Source organism: Leptodactylus fuscus, chromosome 5, assembly GCF_031893055.1.
Source record: "Leptodactylus fuscus isolate aLepFus1 chromosome 5, aLepFus1.hap2, whole genome shotgun sequence".
In the NCBI taxonomy this organism is placed as follows: Eukaryota; Metazoa; Chordata; class Amphibia; order Anura; family Leptodactylidae; genus Leptodactylus; species Leptodactylus fuscus.
In genome coordinates, this window is record NC_134269.1 from 219590602 (window position 1) to 219613126 (window position 22525).

General features: G+C 46.9%; 1 protein-coding gene across 4 annotated transcripts in view; it reads left to right on the forward strand.

Annotated features, from left to right (window-relative positions):
* Positions 1-1354: 1354 nt before the first annotated feature.
* Positions 1355-22525, forward strand: part of IQSEC3 (IQ motif and Sec7 domain ArfGEF 3) — a 41675-nt gene continuing 20504 nt past the window's right edge. For all 4 annotated transcript variants that reach the window (XM_075275446.1, XM_075275447.1, XM_075275450.1 and 1 more), the window contains exons 1-2: positions 1355-1819; positions 14202-14270. In XM_075275446.1, coding sequence (XP_075131547.1) covers positions 1398-1819; positions 14202-14270 — 491 coding nt within the window. In that variant the 5' untranslated portion in view covers positions 1355-1397. The remainder of the gene's footprint in view (positions 1820-14201; positions 14271-22525) is intronic.

Here is a 22525-nt window from a genome sequence, read left to right on the forward strand (position 1 = left end):
TACTGTGTATGGCAGTAGTACTGTGTATAGCTGGCAGTAGTACTGTGTGTGGCTGTCGGTAGTACTGTGTATGACAGTAGTACTGTGTGTGGCTGGCAGTAGTACTGTGTGTGGCTGGCAGTAGTACTGTGTGTGGCTGGCAGTAGTACTGTGTGTGGCTGGCAGTAGTACTGTGTGTGGCTGGCAGTAGTACTGTGTGTGGCTGGCAGTAGTACTGTGTGTGGCTGGCAGTAGTACTGTGTATAGCTGGCAGTAGTACTGTGTGTGGCTGGCAGTAGTACTGTGTATGGCTGTCAGTAGTACTGTGTATAGCTGGCAGTAGTACTGTGTGTGGCTGGCAGTAGTACTGTGTATGGCTGTCAGTAGTACTGTGTATAGCTGGCAGTAGTACTGTGTGTGGCTGGCAGTAGTACTGTGTGTGGCTGGCAGTAGTACTGTGTGTGGCTGGCAGTAGTACTGTGTATAGCTGACAGTAGTACTGTGTGTGGCTGGCAGTAGTACTGTGTATAGCTGGCAGTAGTACTGTGTGTGGCTGGCAGTAGTACTGTGTGTGGCTGGCAGTAGTACTGTGTATAGCTGGCAGTAGTACTGTGTGTGGCTGGCAGTAGTACTGTGTGTGGCTGGCAGTAGTACTGTGTATAGCTGGCAGTAGTACTGTGTATAGCTGGCAGTAGTACTGTGTGTGGCTGGCAGTAGTACTGTGTATAGCTGGCAGTAGTACTGTGTATAGCTGGCAGTAGTACTGTGTGTGGCTGGCAGTAGTACTGTGTGTGGCTGGCAGTAGTACTGTGTGTGGCTGGCAGTAGTACTGTGTGTGGCTGGCAGTAGTACTGTGTGTGGCTGGCAGTAGTACTGTGTGTGGCTGGCAGTAGTACTGTGTGTGGCTGGCAGTAGTACTGTGTATAGCTGGCAGTAGTACTGTGTGTGGCTGGCAGTAGTACTGTGTATAGCTGGCAGTAGTACTGTGTATGGCTGGCAGTAGTACTGTGTGTGGCTGGCAGTAGTACTGTGTATAGCTGGCAGTAGTACTGTGTATAGCTGGCAGTAGTACTGTGTATGGCTGGCAGTAGTACTGTGTGTGGCTGGCAGTAGTACTGTGTATAGCTGGCAGTAGTACTGTGTGTGGCTGGCAGTAGTACTGTGTATAGCTGGCAGTAGTACTGTGTATAGCTGGCAGTAGTACTGTGTATAGCTGGCAGTAGTACTGTGTGTGGCTGGCAGTAGTACTGTGTATGGCAGTAGTACTGTGCAGTGTCTCCTCTGTGCCGGTCCCGCAGGGCTGGTGTATGGGCGGGCTGAGCACTGCCTTGCTTGTGGCTGTCAGGCCCGGCCTCCCGCTCTCCTCCCCCCGCCGCTGGCCGCACAGTCTCCGCTGCTCAGTGTGTCCGGGTCCCGGGATGATGATGGAGAATCTCCTGGAGAACCCGGTGCGGGCCGTGCTGTACCTGCGGGAGCTGACCACCATCGTGCAGAACCAGCAGAGCCTCATCCACACCCAGAGGCAGCGCATCGACGAGCTGGAGCGGAGGCTGGACCAGCTGGGCACCGAGAACCGGAACCTCCGGGACCTGCACCAGACAGTGCAGCAGCAGCAGCAGAGCCCCAACCCGGCGCCACAACCTCAGCCTCCGCCGCCGCCGCACAGCGCCCCCGAGAGCCCGGCGCACGTCCAGGCGCAGCCCCCGGCACATCAGCACCCGCCGCCGGTCCCGAGCACCGAACCCGAGCCCGAGCCTGGACAGAGCGCGGGGCCCCGGAGCTCCCCGCAGAGCCACAAGACCCCGAGCCTGTGCAAGGCCATCCTGGGGAGGAAAGCCGAGTGAGTAGCGGCCACCCCTGTAGCATGCACCGGCCTCTATAGGGATATGGCTGCCTTATATACCTGCCCACTATAGGGACCCTGAATGTAACTGCCGTCTATAGGAGCCGGGGATAGAGCTACTGTCTATAGGAGCCAGGGATAGAGCTGCCGTCTATAGGAGCCAGGGATAGAGCTGCCGTCTATAGGAGCCAGGGATAGAGCTACTGTCTATAGGAGCCAGGGATAGAGCTACCGTCTATAGGAGCCAGGGATAGAGCTACCGTCTATAGGAGCCAGGGATAGAGCTACCGTCTATAGGAGCCAGGGATAGAGCTACCGTCTATAGGAGCCAGGGATAGAGCTACTGTCTATAGGAGCCAGGGATAGAGCTACTGTCTATAGGAGCCAGGGATAGAGCTACTGTCTATAGGAGCCAGGGATAGAGCTGCCGTCTATAGGAGCCGGGGATAGAGCCGCCGTCTATAGGAGCCAGGGATAGAGCTGCCGTCTATAGGAGCCGGGGATAGAGCTGCCGTCTATAGGAGCCAGGGATAGAGTTGCCGTCTATAGGAGCCAGGTATATAGCTGATGTCTATAGGAGCCAGGTATATAGCTGATGTCTATAGGAGCCAGGGATAGAGCTACTGTCTATAGGAGCCAGGGATAGAGCTGCCGTCTATAGGAGCCAGGTATATAGCTGATGTCTATAGGAGCCAGGGATAGAGCTACTGTCTATAGGAGCCAGGGATAGAGCCACTGTCTATAGGAGCCGGGGATAGAGCCGCCGTGTATAGGAGCCGGGGATAGAGCTGCCCTCTATAGGAGCCGGGGATAGAGCTGCCGTCTATAGGAGCCGGGGATAGAGCTGCCGTCTATAGGAGCCGGGGATAGAGCTGCCGTCTATAGGAGCCGGGGATAGAGCTGCCGTCTATAGGAGCCGGGGATAGAGCTGCCGTCTATAGGAGCCGGGGATAGAGCTGCCGTCTATAGGAGCCGGGGATAGAGCTGCCGTCTATAGGAGCCGGGGATAGAGCTGCCGTCTATAGGAGCCGGGGATAGAGCTGCCCTCTATAGGAGCCAGGGATAGAGCTGCCCTCTATAGGAGCCAGGGATAGAGCTGCTGTGTATAGGAGCCGGGGATAGAGCTGCCGTGTATAGGAGCCGGGGATAGAGCTGCCGTGTATAGGAGCCGGGGATAGAGCTGCCGTGTATAGGAGCCGGGGATAGAGCTGCCGTCTATAGGAGCCGGGGATAGAGCTGCCGTGTATAGGAGCCAGGGATAGAGCTACTGTCTATAGGAGCCAGGGATAGAGCTACTGTCTATAGGAGCCAGGGATAGAGCTACTGTCTATAGGAGCCAGGGATAGAGCTACTGTCTATAGGAGCCAGGGATAGAGCTGCCCTCTATAGGAGCCAGGGATAGAGCTACTGTCTATAGGAGCCAGGGATAGAGCTACTGTCTATAGGAGCCAGGGATAGAGCTACTGTCTATAGGAGCCGGGGATAGAGCTGCCGTCTATAGGAGCCGGGGATAGAGCTGCCGTGTATAGGAGCCGGAGATAGAGCTGCCGTGTATAGGAGCCGGGGATAGAGCTGCCGTGTATAGGAGCCGGGGATAGAGCTGCCGTGTATAGGAGCCGGGGATAGAGCTGCCGTGTATAGGAGCCGGGGATAGAGCTGCCGTGTATAGGAGCCAGGGATAGAGCTGCCGTCTATAGGAGCCAGGGATAGAGCTGCCGTCTATAAGGTCTGTGGCTATAGCGGTCTTATATAGGGTCCATGGACACATCTTCCCTCTATAGGCACGCTGGATATATCTGCTCTCTGTAGATCCTGTAGACTTAGCTGCTGGATATAGTATCTGTGGATACAGCTGCCCGGGATACCGCTGCCTTCTATAGGGTCCATGGGTAAAGCTGCCTTCTATAGGGTCCTTGGATATAACTGCCCTCTCCATGGTCTTTGCCTAGGACTGCCCTGTGTAGGGTTGGTATACATTAGTTGCCGCCTATAGGGTACATGTTTAGGAGACGTCTCCCTGACCGCAGGTTGGATTATTTGGGGTACAGCTATGGGCTCTCCTCTTGCCCCCTTCTGTGTAGGGTCTACATTGCTGATGCCCGGTAGTCTGTAGTGTAGTCGGGGCCGCCCTGGCATATGCAGCTCCCGATCCCATATATCTGTAGGCTACGCGTTGGCATGACAGTCCCATCTGTTGTAGCGAGTACATCTTACATAGTGAAGGCATCCTGGTCCTATAAGCGGGGTCAGTACTCTCGGCAGCCACAACCCCCGTCAGGGTCTCCATGGTTGTAGAACCACAAGAGATGACCCCTAAGATGCCAGGGGGGGGGTTGGGGTTTGGGTCTGAGCTCGCCTTGGAGGTTCCTTCTTACTGCATAGTATTAACCCATGCACTGCCTGTAAATGTATAGATTACATGGGATCTGGATTGGGGGAAGGGGGAGAGTATATGGCTGCCCAGGGGAGAGATTACAGGTAGGTCAGGGGTCACATCACTGCTGTCAGTGTCTGAGCTATGGAGTTCATCTAGGTCAGGTTGCCAGCGATAACCACCCCCTCCAGGGCATTGGCACAATCTCATGGTGATAGGGTTGCATGGTTGCTCCCCTCCCCCGTTACGGTGTGCCCCCCAGTGTATCTCCGCTCCTATTCCCTGAGCCGCTCTCGGTCTCTGCACCAGGATCACAGGATGGATGATGGGAGGGATGGTGCAGATCTACATGCGGAGAATCTGGATGTGCGAGGATTGTGGGAAACGGAGGAGGGTGATGGACTCAGAGGTCACTGTGCGTCGGGCGTACTGGGGATAGTATGGGGGGTGTACTGGTTATAGGATGACAGTACGATGGGTGCACTGGTTATAGGGTGTCAGTACGAGGGGTGCACTGGTTATAGGGTGACAGTACGAGGGGTGCACTGGTTATAGGGTGACAGTACGAGGGGTGCACTGGTTATAGGGTGACAGTACGAGGGGTGTACTGGTTATAGGGTGACAGTACGAGGGGTGCACTGGTTATAGGGTGACAGTACGAGGGGTGCACTGGTTATAGGGTGACAGTACGAGGGGTGCACTGGTTATAGGGTGACAGTATGAGGGGTGTACTATAGGGTGACAGTACGAGGGGTGCACTGGTTATACGATGAGAGTATGGATGGTGTACTGGTTATAGGGTGACAGTATAGGGTGCACTCGTTATACGGTGACATTATGGGGGGTGTACTGGTTATCTGTGCAGGACATACGGTATATATACGTCGTTGCTGATGTTCTCTCTGTATCCTCAGTGATGACTTAGAGGCTTCCTATGTGTCCGGGCTCATTGACGCTCTGATACAGAGACTGCAGGAAGAGAGGGGACATATAACCAGCAGCGTCTTGTGATCCCGGAGATGTGGCGGTGCAGAGCGACGGACGCTGTAATGAGGGCGAATGAGCCCAGTGCATGACATGGATCTAAGATCTTACTACCAATCCTTACCCAAGTCAGCGTGAAGTTTATATTGTGATGCCAAATATGGAGAATTGTGATGCCAAATATGGAGAAAACTGCAAAATATTAGCGTTACAGAATATGTTGTATATATACCGTATGAGACACTGAGGTTCACCCATAGTGAGCCTAAATATAAACTGTAAGAGCCCTGGTAGTGAAGTGTTATCATATACCGCATGTCACTGAGCGGGAGTTATATGCTCTAATAGACCATGGACTGAGTATTACACCAGAGAGAAGAGGGGGAAGGGGAGTATGTGAGGGGCGGTATAACTGCTTAATGGTCTAATACTGCCCCATATGTACAAGAATATAACTACTATAATATACTACTCCTATGTACAAGAATATAACTACTATAATACTGCTCCTATATACAAGAATATAACTACTATAAATACTGCCCCCTATGTACAAGAATATAACTACTATAATACTGCCCCACCTATGTACAAGAATATAACTACTATAATACTACTCCTATGTACAAGAATATAACTACTATAATACTACTCCTATGTACAAGAATATAACTACTATAATACTGCTCCTATGTACAAGAATATAACTACTATAATACTACTCCTATGTACAAGAATATAACTACTATAATACTACTCCTATGTACAAGAATATAACTACTATAATACTACTCCTATGTACAAGAATATAACTACTATAATACTACTCCTATGTACAAGAGAATATAACTACTATAATACTACTCCTATGTACAAGAATATAACTACTATAATACTGCCTCCCTATGTACAAAGAATATAACTACTATAATACTGCTCCTATGTACAAGAATATAACTACTATAATACTACCTCCCTATGTACAAGAATATAACTACTATAATACTACTCCTATGTACAAGAATATAACTACTATAATACTACTCCTATGTACAAGAATATAACTACTATAATACTGCTCCTATGTACAAGAATATAACTACTATAATACTTACCTCCTATGTACAAGAATATAACTACTATAATACTACTCCTAATGTACAAGAATATAACTACTATAATACTACTCCTATGTACAAGAATATATAACTACTATAATACTGCTCCTATGTACAAGAATATAACTACTATAATACTAACTCCTATGTATAGAGGCTTCGGTACTACACATGTTGTTCATATTGGTCTGTGTTACACTGTTGGTCAGTATAGTATTGGTATGGCGGTGATATATGCTGGTAGGTATAGTGTTGGGGAATATAGATGAGATTCGGTAGCGTTGGATGGGGGGGGGGGGTTATAGGTAATGGTAATGATAGGGACTCTTGGCAATGACCTCTCACATTTTGGGGCAGTCTCCGCCTCCTGTGGGGTGAGGGGATTGATCTCTGCGTTACTTTTATTCGGCTGGCTGCGTCCTGTCTATTTCTGGAGAATGTGGGTAAGAGGGAGAAGTGCTGTAACCTGTCCGCCCCCTCCCTGCCTCTCCGGGGGAATTACTCAAATGCGAAGCTTCAGAGATGCAGAAAATGTTTGCTCTTCCCACACTGCGGAGGAGCACGCTACATACGTGTTACACGTGACGGCTGGCATAGAGGACTCTTTCAGGGTGTATGCTGAGACTTGCACTGAATACACCCCATACGCCATAGACATGACACCGCTGTGCACACCGCAAAATTTCTGGCTCGAATGGTGACCCAATTTTAAAAATTCTAAAAACTTTTGACCTTTGATCTGATCGATGACCCCTGACCTCGTTGCCGGTTATCACAGATTTGCCAGGATATTTGGCGTTGGACTCTCTGTAGGAGAATTTCAGGGGGCGGTTACCCATCGGGGCCAGGAATCGGCCGTGTCTGCTCGTGTTTAGATTCTCGGAGCATGACCGGCGCCGCAGCTGCTGCAGATCTGTCCTCGGTGCTGAAAGGCTTGAAGGGCTCCTTATAGTAGTGACTGTGAGAGGAAGTTGTACTGAGCATGGGGATGGGGGAGTTATTTATCTGCTAGGGGGCTATACTCAGCCTCCAACCCCCAAAAACCACTAGGATGCCAGGGCCCATTGGGTTTTGGAGGTCCATTGTAATTGGGGTAAACATGCACTTGTTTGTAAAGCTGCAGTGGGGTATACGGGGGGGGGGGGGGGGGCTGTGTTATCCCGGGCACACACCGCTCCTATGGGCTTGTGTCAGCACTAGGATGCCAGGGCCCATTGGGTTTTGGAGGTCCATTGTAATTGGGGTAAACATGCACTTGTTTGTAAAGCTGCAGTGGGGTATACGGGGGGGGGGGGGGGGCTGTGTTATCCCGGGCACACACCGCTCCTATGGGCCTGTGTCAGCACTAGGATGCCAGGACCCTGTGGGATTGGGGGACCCATTGCAGTCTGGATATTCAGTAGGACACCAGAGCCTAGTGGGATTTGGGATCCCATTGGGGACTTACTCTAGCAGGGGTCGGCTTTGTTACTTAAAGGTCGGCACGCCTAAGGAGGCAGACTGCTTGTGACCACTTGTGTTGACACTAGGATGCCAGGGCCAGTGGGCTTTAGGGGCCTGTTGTAATTTGGTTGATCATGCTTTCTGCTTGTCAAGCTGAGGGTGGGTAAGCAGAAGGCCCGTTGGGCTCACATACACCAGGAGTCACCAGTGGTCAGCACTAGGATGCCAGGGCCAATGGGGATCTCATTGCAATTTGGGTAAATGTGGCCTGTGCTTGTCCAACTAAGGATGAGATATGCAGGGGCCACAGTGACAGTGTTATCTGAGGGCCCAAATATATCAGGATCCAGGCTGATCACATAGGCCCGAGTCTGCACGACAATGCCAGGGCTCAGTGGGCTTTATAGGCTCATTGCAGTCTGGGTAGGCATGCTTTATGTTTGGTTGGGTAGACTGGGGGCCCCTTTTTACTGTCTGTGGTCCAGACCAATAGTATTGGATGCCAGGACCTTCTCGGCTATGGGGGCCACAGTCCCAAATATGTTGAGATCCAGACTGATGAACCAGGATTGTGTCAGGACCAGGCTGCCAGGACCCAGTGGGCTACAGGGACCCATTGCAGCCTTGGTAAACCGGCTTTGGTCAAGCTGAGGAGGGGGTAAGCTAGGGGCCCCTCAACCCAGTGGGCTGTAGGACCCATTGAAATCTGGGCACACTGCTGTATGCTTGTGAGGATGGGGTAAAAAGGGGTCATTTCCACCGGCCCGGATTCTTAAATGTCCCTTTAATTCTGGGTCCCCTTTAATGAAACCTTCCCTATTGCCCGCTGTTGTTTCTGTCTCCAGAGCTCACACATAATGCTCGTTCCCAGCACGCAGCTCCTCGTAGATTGCTGCGCTGTGTATTAATATGACGAATGCGGCCAATTTGTGGGGTTCTCGAGGCTTCCCACCGGCCTCTCGCCAGGCAGGAGCAAATGAGGAAATATGAATGTAATTAGACCCGAGTTCTGGGAAGAGCCAGATGCTCTGCGGCCGTCTGTGGCCCTGACTGTGTACTGAGTGTATATAGATATATACAGTGTGTGCCTCCCCCGTATATTATACCGCTATAATATAATCCATAACACTGCAGTTGGCCGGCTCCTGTGGGCTTTCCCTCGGGGGTTGGCAGCTCAAGCCCTTATTCTGCCAAATGCTGAGAGCAGAGCAATTCACTTCTACAGAGCATGGAGTGTTACACCAAGCTGCACAGAGGATTTCAGCAAAGTAGTGTGCTTACTTGATGATGATCGTGAGGAAGGGTCTCCATGATGAAAGGAGGGGGATGGATAAAAGCTGGAGGTGACAGATTGTAAGCTATATAGTGGAAGCAACAGGGCTGAGTATTTTGGCAGAGTAGTGTGCTGCTCTTGTAGGGGAAAGTGACTTCATGATATTAATGATGGATAAAAGTTAGGGTTGACCGTTTGCCCCTTCCACTGTGTAACTGTCAGGGTCCCCAGCAGTACAGAGTATTTTAGGAGAGGAGTGTACTGACTGAGCGTTACATAGTGGAAGTAGCGGGGGTCCTAGAGTATTGGGGGAAAGTGACCTGATGATGATGGTGAAGAAGAGGCTGCATTATAAAAGGAGGGGAATGGATGCGGGGGTGAGGATAGTGGAAGCAGCAGGTTCCACAGCAGCACAAAGTATTTCAGGGGGCCACAGACTGAAATTTATACAGTGGAAGGAGCAGGGCCTCAGAGCTGCACAAAGTACAGGACTGTGCTTATCTTGCGGAAGGTCAAAGACTGATAATTTTATAAGAGGAGGAGCAGGGTATCCAGCAGCACAGAGTATTTCAGTAGAGGAGGAGTGTGCTGATATTGAGGAAGTCAATGACCTGTCCATTCATGTGGTGATGATAGAACAGGCAGCAGGTAACTTACCTAGTGTAAGGAGCAGGATCTCCAGCAGCACAGAGTATTTCAGGTAGCTTTAACAGCATCTGGGAAGCTATACACAAGGATTGCAGGGTTCCTCAGTTATGGCTGCCCTCAGTGCTGGAGTGTCTGGTGTTGTACACGGGATGGGCCCTGTCCAAGGTGCTGAAATGGTGGAATCTGAAATAGAAAAGTGCAGAATAGTCCAGTGAGCAATGATCGGGCCCCGTGGTGGCTATCTAATCTATTGATAGGGCATATGGAAGACATGGACCGTACACGGACGCCATCTTGTGCTGCCCACTTTGTATACACAGACATCAATTTCTGATAACAATTCAGACATGGTCGCCCTTACCCAGGACCACACTCTGAAGTCGTCCTCTTTGAACATGGTGGCTTGCAGATAAATCACATGACCACCGCCATCTTGTGAGCTCTGGACATGGCAGAACTTCCAGTGGAGAGTGCTATAGGGCGCCCCCTGCAGGGTAATAGCTGAGGGGCTTTGCCCATTATAATTCCAGGACAGTTCAGCCATTTTGACGAAGGCTGGGTGACAACCAATATGGCTGCCATTACAATGCCCACTGGGAGGCCATATTGATTCCCAAAATGGCTGAATAGAATTGATACTGCCCCCTATTGGAGGTCCCGTCCCCTCTACCGATACGATTCGCACAGAGCGGATAGACCTGACATGTGGTGTAAGTGATTGGCCATTGTATCTCCTCAGGTGACATTCCCGATAACCTTGGTGTGATGTGCGCTGCGAGGGCGGCCATTGTATACCACATATTACATCCAGTAGCTAAGGCCCCTAGCAGCCAATCAGAAGCCACGATTCATCTCTGCAGTGCAGTGTACACAAAGAAAGCTGCGCTCTGATTGGTTGAGGCCTACTGTGATATCTGAGGCCTACAAGACTGTAAATTCCAGATAATCCACAAATCTAGTCACACACCCTTGGTCACTAAACCCGTACTGCCTGGATACAGAAAATTTCACCCATAATTTTGATATTGCTTACGTGACCGAGGTCAATATTAAAAAAATGTAAAGATTAGGTATATCTGTTCCTGAGAAAGCTGGGTGACAAGCAATAGGGCTGCCATTAAAGCTCAACTATAGGTTGTCACCCAGCTTTTCCAGACTATAGAAAATCTAGGCAGGAAGTGTTGGATGAATTGCTGCATAACTAAATTTGTATTGCCATTCAGGATTCTAGGAAAGCTGGGTGGCACCGATTTGACTAAAAAAAACCAAAACATATATCTAGGATGGATTCACATTTGGCGCAATTTTACACTATCGAAATTCCACGAAACTGCTAAGTTTTAATGGAACTTGAAATTTAGAATATTTTTTTGCTTCGGACTTGAGAAGAAAGTTGTAGAGCCGCCATTATAGCCGCCACAAGGATTGTCACCCAGCTTTCCCAGATTCCTCCGCAACGTCGTCTGTCGTTCCAGGAAGACTTGATGTATTTCCCATATTTCCATTCAGGATCCTAGGAAAGTGCCATCCAACTTTCTCATACAATCTGGATTAAGAGTGGATTTATATGCAGCACAATTTAATGCCGTGGACAAATCTGCTGCAAAATCTGCAGGTCGCACGTGTGGTTTTTGGTGCAGATTTAGATGTGGCTTGAGTAAAACATGGTCACCCAGCTTTCCCAGACTTCTGAATAACAAAGTACAGGATTCACTAGACTTGTTTTGTTCATCAGGGTTCTAGGTAAGCTGGGAGCCATCACACATGGCCAGATTTTACGCCACAGATTAACCCGCCGGATTTGGATTTGTGGTTGAAACTTACAAAGGCGTAAGAATGCCGCCATGTGTGAATCCAGCCTGAGGGACTTGTATTAATGTTACATGTAGTGCGCGGATACGGTATTATTTATGCGTCACATGACGCTCGTCTCCTCCGTACAGGACAGGGGCAGCGCCGTCCACCTGGTGTGTAATGACGCCAAGTATTACAGGCGCGCTAGTCGTGTAAACAGCGCAAACAGATTTTTTTTCTTGCAGTTTCTCCGAGACTTGCGTCCGTCCCCCCACGATAATCGTGGCGCTATTGATGTCCTGCGCACACGTATCTGCGGTGGGATTTACATTCTCATTCGAAATCCCTGAGCACATCTGTGTCGTGAACGAATGACGGATTCATTAGCGGCGAGGGATGAGCGGCCGCCTGAACGCGTCCCGAACAGCAGGAGGGTCCTGCGGGGAGGCCGGTGGCGAGAGCCTGTGACATCCATGGCCCAATGATAACGGCGCCCCCCACCCCCATGATGATAGACAATGAGGGCAGCTGTCTCCCTTAAAGGGACGGTAACACCAAATTGTAATAGTGCGGGAGCGTTATAAGAGGAGTGACTGGTATAGAGGTGTCTAATACCCCCAGGACCTGCCCCGGTGGCAATAGTGGGGGCAATTGGTGTCTGCTGTAAGGGATCTAATCTATTGTTCCCTGTTATCAGCCATTGTAACATGTAAACACGGCTCTAGATAACAAGTGATCGCCATGGTGGAGGATGCGGAGGCCATTTTCATGGTCGCCCCTCGTCCTATTAGGAGTCATTATTTACAGGCGATTAGGCAAAAATGAAATTGGCGCTTTGGGAAGACGGCAGAGATTGGATGCACATTGTGATGCTGGCTCTGCGGATTACGACGTGCGCCCCTTTAATGCCTTTCCTTGATGAGAATATTGGATTTTCTTTCATTTGCCAGCGCAGCAAATCTGTAGATTAAAGGTAATTCTGTAGACGGCGACCACGAGGCGCACAAATGAAGGGATATATTATTAATTCCTGCTCAGTGGAATTAATAATGGATGATGGAGTGGTAACTAGATCACTGAATAGAAGTGCAGTAAAGACTGGAACCGAACCTCTAGAGAGCTTTCTATACCCTTGTACTGTTTATGTAGATTGTTACGGTCCATGAATAGAATGTTAGAACTACAGTAAAGACTGGCACAGGATCGTTCAGTAGGTTCAGCTGACATGCAAACATTTCTGCTCATCCTTATATAGAGGCCATAATACTCCTCGCAGCTGAGGGGTTGGTACAGCGTATCGGGACATGACCAAGATGAGTTTTCAGTCTCTTGATAGTAATTTTTTTGTTGCGCCCCCTTTAGTCGGGTTTACCCCACGCCGGAGGTCTGCGACACTAATTATCCGTGTCGGGGACCCCCGTCGGTAATTAAAGGGGCCGACGCGTGACGGCCTGCGCTCAGTGAAGGTGCAGGCGCGATTCCTGGAGGAGCAGCGCGTCACGTCCGCACATCCAGAGGCAGAGTGTGAATAATGACATTGTGGAGCCGGTCGCCATGGCAACAGGGCCTGCACCCAATATATTGTATTAGTTCGCTATGTGCACCGCTCGGGGTCACATTGACAAGATTGGGGGGGGGGGGGGCGATCTCATATCTGCTGGACCCCCTCGTCTTGGCAGGGGTCAGTAGCTTCAGGTCTCGTGTTAACCCCTCATTGTCCTTATTGAGCGAAGAGGTCAAGGTTGTCTCCTGAGAATCGGAACGATCGACGCTCAATCGCCTTGACAGTCCGGGCGTTTTGCAGGAGGAATCGGGAAAGCTGGGTGGTGATTCATTCGGCCCACAGGGTGCCACTCTTAGGGCCACACTATACCCTCCATGGAACTGATAATTTCCCATCCCTGGTGCGCAGCAGTACCGGGGTCTGTCAGGTCTCCGCAGGGGGCAGCGCTGAACGAGACGATGACATTTGTAAAGTGATTAAATGAAGAGTCGCTCTTGTGAGTCCAGGAAGAGGATGAGCGCTGTAATTTATTCATTAGCGCCGCGGCACCGAAAGTGGGTTTAATTACAGAGACAGAAGAAGGAGACGGCGACCGGGTCACATGTCAGTGAGAACGCCATTATGTATATGTAGGACGCAACGGGAACACAAACCACGGACTACTGGTTTAGGATGGGGGGGGGTGTCACATGACTCCTCTTTCTGTTCTTTCCCGTATATAAATAATTTTCTAGGATCCGTAAATTTTCAATAAACAGGACGGACGACAGACGACATCTAGAAACCAATAAATCAGAGTCTGAGAGGGAACATTGGGGTGGAGGGGGATCTCTAATCCGGTATTCTCTCCAATCTGTCAGGACGCGGCGGCGGCTGCGGCGCTTCTTATATTACAGGTAATCTGTTTACTCCACCGCTCACAGGGAACAGCCACCCGCAGAAAACCCTCATCCGCCATTTTCCAGATTTCATCAGTTTTCATCTCTTGCAAATTTTTGTTTGTCCTCAAGAACAAAGTATTACTTGACTTTTCACAGCAACACAGAGTATTTCAGGAGCAGGCAATGTGAATACGTGATGATGTTTGTGAGCACAGTACGGTATGTTACAAACAGGCTGATGATGTAAGAAGGAGAGATGCAGGGCTTAACAGCAGCACAGAGGATTTCAGTACAAGTGTCCTGTGGGGGGCGCTAACCTCACCCGTCTGATATAATACCATTATACCTTCTCTTTTGCAGGAATGAGACCGTCTTGCACCAGTTTTGCTGCCCTGTTGCAGATGCGGAGCAGAAGCCATCTCCACCCAGGTAAGAGCCCAAAGACTGACTCCGCCCCCATTATACAGAGCCCCACCCCCATGCCTTGTACTGCGCCTCTGCTGAGGTCTGTTTGACTCTGCCGTTATCTGTTAGGGTTTGGTGGTAGTCTCTTGCCGTGGAGACACATAGCTCTGCCCACACGCTGTGTACACCGAACTGTCAGAGCTTTTTAATCCAGACCATTTGCAACGTGTCTGTCACCTGATATTCTAGATCAATTGTAGCAAGAAGGTGATTGCAAAAGTATACACGCCCTATATATCTAGTGTCAAATAACCTGATGAGTGTGAATACTGCCACCTACAGCTCAGTCTTCAGGTCTCTAGTCTAGCCCGGTAGCAGTGGGGTGCAGGGTGAGGGTATATATATTTATATATATACACCGTTTATTTCACCCCATGTTTGTGTGTACAAAAGAAAGGGTTAATCCGCCGCCGTTTCCTCGGTTTCCTCTGCATAAAATTATAGCTGATTTTCCTTCTGTACCTTGTAATTAACCTGGAAAAATCTGCGGCAGCGAAGCATTAAATATTCTCCGGAGAGTCCTCGAGCAGCACCTGGTGGGATGTGAGAGCCCGGGGTAGTGTGCCAGGACAAGAGACTGCCATAACAGTGTGCCAGGACAAGAGACTGCCATAGCACTGTGTCAGGACAAGAGACTGCCATAGCAGTGTGTCAGGACAAGAGACAGCCATAACAGTGTGTCAGGACAAGAGACTGCCATAGCAGTGTGTCAGGACAAGAGACAGCCATAACAGTGTGCCAGGACAAGAGACTGCCATAGCAGTGTGCCAGGACAAGAGACAGCCATAACAGTGTGTCAGGACAAGAGACAGCCATAACAGTGTGTCAGGACAAGAGACTGCCATAACAGTGTGCCAGGACAAGAGACTGCCATAGCAGTGTGTCAGGACAAGAGACTGCCATAACAGTGTGCCAGGACAAGAGACTGCCATAGCAGTGTGTCAGGACAAGAGACAGCCATAACAGTGTGTCAGGACAAGAGACTGCCATAACAGTGTGCCAGGACAAGAGACTGCCATAGCAGTGTGTCAGGACAAGAGACAGCCATAACAGTGTGTCAGGACAAGAGACTGCCATAGTGTGGTGTGCCAGGACAAGAGACTGCCATAGTGTGGTGTGCCAGGACAAGAGACAGCCATAACAGTGTGTCAGGACAAGAGACAGCCATAGCGTGGTGTGCCAGGACAAGAGACAGCCATAGCGTGGTGTGCCAGGACAAGAGACAGCCATAGCGTGGTGTGCCAGGACAAGAGACAGCCATAGCGTGGTGTGCCAGGACAAGAGACAGCCATAGCGTGGTGTGCCAGGACAAGAGACAGCCATAGCGTGGTGTGCCAGGACAAGAGACAGCCATAGCGTGGTGTGCCAGGACAAGAGACAGCCATAGCGTGGTGTGCCAGGACAAGAGACAGCCATAGCGTGGTGTGCCAGGACAAGAGACAGCCATAGCGTGGTGTGCCAGGACAAGAGACAGCCATAGCGTGGTGTGCCAGGACAAGAGACAGCCATAGCGTGGTGTGCCAGGACAAGAGACAGCCATAGCGTGGTGTGCCAGGACAAGAGACAGCCATAGCGTGGTGTGCCAGGACAAGAGACAGCCATAGCGTGGTGTGCCAGGACAAGAGACAGCCATAGCGTGGTGTGCCAGGACAAGAGACAGCCATAGCGTGGTGTGCCAGGACAAGAGACAGCCATAGCGTGGTGTGCCAGGACAAGAGACAGCCATAGCGTGGTGTGCCAGGACAAGAGACAGCCATAGCGTGGTGTGCCAGGACAAGAGACAGCCATAGCGTGGTGTGCCAGGACAAGAGACAGCCATAGCGTGGTGTGCCAGGACAAGAGACAGCCATAGCGTGGTGTGCCAGGACAAGAGACAGCCATAGCAGTGTGCCAGGACAAGAGACAGCCATAACAGTGTACCAGGACAAGAGACAGCCATAACAGTGTGCCAGGACAAGAGACAGCCATAGCGTGGTGTGCCAGGACAAGAGACAGCCATAGCGTGGTGTGCCAGGACAAGAGACAGCCATAGCGTGGTGTGCCAGGACAAGAGACAGCCATAGCGTGGTGTGCCAGGACAAGAGACAGCCATAGCGTGGTGTGCCAGGACAAGAGACAGCCATAGCGTGGTGTGCCAGGACAAGAGACAGCCATAGCGTGGTGTGCCAGGACAAGAGACAGCCATAGCGTGGTGTGCCAGGACAAGAGACAGCCATAGCGTGGTGTGCCAGGACAAGAGACAGCCATAGCGTGGTGTGCCAGGACAAGAGACAGCCATAGCGTGGTGTGCCAGGACAAGAGACAGCCATAGCGTGGTGTGCCAGGACAAGAGACAGCCATAGCGTGGTGTGCCAGGACAAGAGACAGCCATAGCGTGGTGTGCCAGGACAAGAGACAGCCATAGCGTGGTGTGCCAGGACAAGAGACAGCCATAGCGTGGTGTGCCAGGACAAGAGACAGCCATAGCGTGGTGTGCCAGGACAAGAGACAGCCATAGCGTGGTGTGCCAGGACAAGAGACAGCCATAGCGTGGTGTGCCAGGACAAGAGACAGCCATAGCGTGGTGTGCCAGGACAAGAGACAGCCATAGCAGTGTGCCAGGACAAGAGACAGCCATAACAGTGTACCAGGACAAGAGACAGCCATAACAGTGTGCCAGGACAAGAGACAGCCATAACAGTGTGCCAGGACAAGAGACAGCCATAGCGTGGTGTGCCAGGACAAGAGACAGCCATAGCGTGGTGTGCCAGGACAAGAGACAGCCATAGCATAGTGTGCCAGGACAAGAGACAGCCATAACAGTGTGCCAGGAGTAGAGACAGCCATAGCGTAGTGTGAGAGAGGTAGAGACAGCCCTGGCATGAGCTGCCAGACATGGACAGCCCTGGTATGAGGTGCCTATTACTGTCCCAAGTGATGTGCCAGGACAAGAGACAGCCATGTATGATATAGCGGAGATGACAGAGCGCCCGGTCTGTGATTTATCGGTGTAATATCCCTCAGAGACAGAGAACACCCGGAGCTCAGCGGGTTCTGTGAGACAGCGGGGTCAGCGGATTATAATGAAGACGAGTGTGGTCATAATGGCCGAGCACAAGAACAGCCTGCACTCCTGAAATACTCTGTGCTGCTGCCTCCCTGTCATACTGAAGCTATAATAAGACTCCTTCCTCCCGTCTCCAGGCCCGCAGTGACATTGCACAAGACAACAGTCTAAAAATATTTGTGTGTTTAAAATGCAGACACCTCGGATGTATCATTACACCGCCTAATCCTCCCCTGAATTCATATACATACTAAGTAGAGCAGCGGCGGCACCGGAGGGCGCAACTCAGCCTACCGCACCGTCATATCCAATACCAAGCAGCACAATCCGCTCTACATATTCTACATATTACATCGCCTCATCTCCATTACCTTTTATTTCATATCCTCTAAGAGCAGAACAATTTATACCGTAATGTGAGATATCTGTGACCCCGCCCCCAACCATCTGCCCGTATTATACCGATCTATTTATACCTGGCCCATGTGTCATTGTGTAATGTGGGAGGGGAGGGGGGGGTATGTATATTATCTATAGTATATGTTATAATAGTGACCCCCTATGGACCAGTTATATTCTTGTACATAGGAGTAGTATTATAGTAGTTATATTCTTGTACATATGAGTAGTATTATAGTAGTTATATTCTTGTACATAGGAGTAGTATTATAGTAGTTATATTCTTGTACATAGGAGTAGTATTATAGTAGTTATATTCTTGTACATAGGAGTAGTATTATAGTAGTTATATTCTTGTACATAGGAGGTAGTATTATAGTAGTTATATTCTTGTACATAGGAGCAGTATTATAGTAGTTATATTCTTGTACATAGGAGTAGTATTATAGTAGTTATATTCTTGTACATAGGAGTAGTATTATAGTAGTTATATTCTTGTACATAGGAGTAGTATTATAGTAGTTATATTCTTGAGAAAAAATTCCAAAATGGATTCAAACAAAGTTTGAAGGATCTGCAGCTCAGAGGAGGTTAAAACTCAAAAAAACTTTATTTCATACTTTTAAAAGGACTCACCCCAAGTGGGTGAATACATTCAGAGGTTTAACAACAGAACATAGTGAGAAAAAGATAGAAAAATGTGGAAATAAAACCAAAAACCGCTGACGCGTTTCGGGACAGATTTTTAGTGTCCCTTAATCATAGCGGAATACAGCCGTATGATTAAGGGACACTAAAAATCTGTCCCGAAACGCGTCAGCGGTTTTTGGTTTTATTTCCACATTTTTCTATCTTTTTCTCACTATGTTCTGTTGTTAAACCTCTGAATGTATTCACCCACTTGGGGTGAGTCCTTTTAAAAGTATGAAATAAAGTTTTTTTGAGTTTTAACCTCCTCTGAGCTGCAGATCCTTCAAACTTTGTTTGAATCCATTTTGGAATTTTTTCTCATCATTTTGCTCCAAGAGGTCAAGGAGAACAGGGTCGTGCACCACAGGAGGACAGGTGAACGGAAGATAGGTGAGCTACTTCTCTATTTTTTCTAAAAGTGTTAGTTATATTCTTGTACATAGGAGCAGTATTATAGTAGTTATATTCTTGTACATAGGAGTAGTATTATAGTAGTTATATTCTTGTACATAGGAGCAGTATTATAGTAGTTATATTCTTGTACATAGGAGGTAGTATTATAGTAGTTATATTCTTGTACATAGGAGTAGTATTATAGTAGTTATATTCTCGTACATAGGAGTAGTATTATAGTAGTTATATTCTTGTACATAGGAGGTAGTATTATAGTAGATATATTCTTGTACATAGGAGTAGTATTATAGTAGTTATATTCTTGTACATAGGGGGCAGTATTATAGTAGTTATATTCTTGTACATAGGAGTAGTATTATAGTAGTTATATTCTTGTACATAGGAGCAGTATTATAGTAGTTATATTCTTGTACATAGGAGGTAGTATTATAGTAGTTATATTCTTGTACATAGGAGTAGTATTATAGTAGTTATATTCTCGTACATAGGAGTAGTATTATAGTAGTTATATTCTTGTACATAGGAGGTAGTATTATAGTAGATATATTCTTGTACATAGGAGTAGTATTATAGTAGTTATATTCTTGTACATAGGGGGCAGTATTATAGTAGTTATATTCTTGTACATAGGAGTAGTATTATAGTAGTTATATTCTTGTACATAGGAGGTAGTATTATAGTAGTTATATTCTTGTATATAGGGGGCAGTATTATAGTAGTTATATTCTCGTACATAGGAGTAGTATTATAGTAGTTATATTCTTGTACATAGGAGGTAGTATTATAGTAGATATATTCTTGTACATAGGAGTAGTATTATAGTAGTTATATTCTTGTACATAGGGGGCAGTATTATAGTAGTTATATTCTTGTATATAGGGGGCAGTATTATAGTAGTTATATTCTTGTACATAGGAGCAGTATTATAGTAGTTATATTCTTATACCCAGGGGCGGTATTATAGTAAGGGGGGCAGATGTGAAAACCAGGTGAATCTATGGATATAAACCATGTTCTCCACCATGATGGCGGTGATATTCCGGTCTTCATCATGCAGTATATACTAGGCCCATGATGTTACTATTGCCCTTTAAGGTATGATCTTGGTTGTAGATATATACTGTTGTTTCTTGTACTGTCATATATATTATGTCCATTCTTTTACCTATGGAATAAGCTGTATATCAGTGCGGGGTTGCTGCCCTATGAAGACCCCAGACCCTCAGTTGGACTGACAAACAACAGCATGTTAATGGTTGCTCCATTGCCAAGACAGATACCTGCATTTTTTCTTTTTCTTCTTCTCTGAATTCCCCTAACATGCTGCTGTTTGTCATTGCACAGGCCCCGACAGTGACGTCCCCCACACTGGATCCCCACTCCCAGGGAAGCATCATATCAGCTGAGCCCCCAGGTGTGTGAGCGGAGCTTCGTGTCAAGGCATCTGCTCACACAGCCCCCACCCCGGATCAGGACCCTTTGCAGTGCTTGCGGCTCCATCACATTAGGACAGAGACCTGCAGAGCATTTTGTTACAGCGCAGAGCATTATATTTCTCTACAGACCCTTCTAATCCCAGTACTATGGACTGACTGCTGAAGCAATGGTGGACCCGCCATACAGAACGCCATATACCGACACAATGAGGGGCGCACGTGTCCTGATGGACCAATATTCATGAGAAGTTAGCCCGGCCATTTAAAGAGCAACTCCAGCCACGTATAAGTCTTCTCACATCAGGCTATTAAATAGGAGGTAGTATTATAGCAGTTATATTCTTGTATATAGGAGCGGTATTATAGTAGTTATATTCTTGTACATAGGAGTAGTATTATAGTAGTTATATTCTTGTACATAGGAGTAGTATTATAGTAGTTATATTCTTGTACATAGCAGCAGTATTATAGTAGTTATATTCTCGTACATAGTAGTATTATAGTAGTTATATTCTTGTACATAGGAGGTAGTATTATAGTAGATATATTCTTGTACATAGGAGTAGTATTATAGTAGTTATATTCTTGTACATAGGGGGCAGTATTATAGTAGTTATATTCTTGTATATAGGGGGCAGTATTATAGTAGTTATATTCTTGTACATAGGAGTAGTATTATAGTAGTTATATTCTTGTACATAGGAGGTAGTATTATAGTAGATATATTCTTGTACATAGGAGTAGTATTATAGTAGTTATATTCTTGTACATAGGAGCAGTATTATAGTAGTTATATTCTTGTACATAGGAGGTAGTATTATAGTAGTTATATTCTTGTACATAGGAGGTAGTATTATAGTAGTTATATTCTTGTACATAGGAGGTAGTATTATAGTAGTTATATTCTTGGACATAGGAGTAGTATTATAGTAGTTATATTCTTGGACATAGGAGTAGTATTATAGTAGTTATATTCTTGTACATAGGAGTAGTATTATAGTAGTTATATTCTTGTACATAGGAGGCAGTATTATAGTAGTTATATCCTTGTACATAGGAGCAGTATTATAGTAGTTATATCCTTGTACATAGGAGCAGTATTATAGTAGTTATATCCTTGTACATAGGAGTAGTATTATAGTAGTTATATTCTTGTATATAGGAGTAGTATTATAGTAGTTATATTCTTGTACATAGGAGGCAGTATTATAGTAGTTATATCCTTGTACATAGGAGCAGTATTATAGTAGTTATATCCTTGTACATAGGAGCAGTATTATAGTAGTTATATTCTTGTACATAGGAGTAGTATTATAGTAGTTATATTCTTGTACATAGGAGTAGTATTATAGTAGTTATATTCTTGTACATAGGAGGTAGTATTATATTAGTTATATTCTTGTACATAGGAGTAGTATTATAGTAGTTATATTCTTGTACATAGGAGGTAGTATTATAGTAGTTATATTCTTGTACATAGGAGTAGTATTATAGTAGTTATATTCTTGTATATAGGAGTAGTATTATAGTAGTTATATTCTTGTACATAGTAGTATTATAGTAGTTATATTCTTGTATATAGGAGTAGTATTATAGTAGTTATATTCTTGTACATAGGAGCAGTATTATAGTAGTTATATTCTTGTACATAGGAGGTAGTATTATAGTAGTTATATTCTTGTACATAGGAGTAGTATTATAGTAGTTATATTCTTGTACATAGGAGTAGTATTATAGTAGTTATATTCTTGTACATAGGAGTAGTATTATAGTAGTTATATTCTTGTACATAGGAGTAGTATTATAGTAGTTATATCGTTGTACATAGGAGCAGTATTATAGTAGTTATATTCTTGTACATAGGAGCAGTATTATAGTAGTTATATTCTTGTACATAGGAGCAGTATTATAGTAGTTATATTCTTGTACATAGGAGTAGTATTATAGTAGTTATATTCTTGTACATAGGAGGTAGTATTATAGTAGTTATATTCTTGTACATAGGAGCAGTATTATAGTAGTTATATTCTTGTACATAGGAGGTAGTATTATAGTAGTTATATTCTTGTACATAGGAGCAGTATTATAGTAGTTATATTCTTGTACATAGGAGCAGTATTATAGTAGTTATATTCTTGTACATAGGAGTAGTATTATAGTAGTTATATTCTTGTACATAGGAGGTAGTATTATAGTAGTTATATTCTTGTACATAGGAGCAGTATTATAGTAGT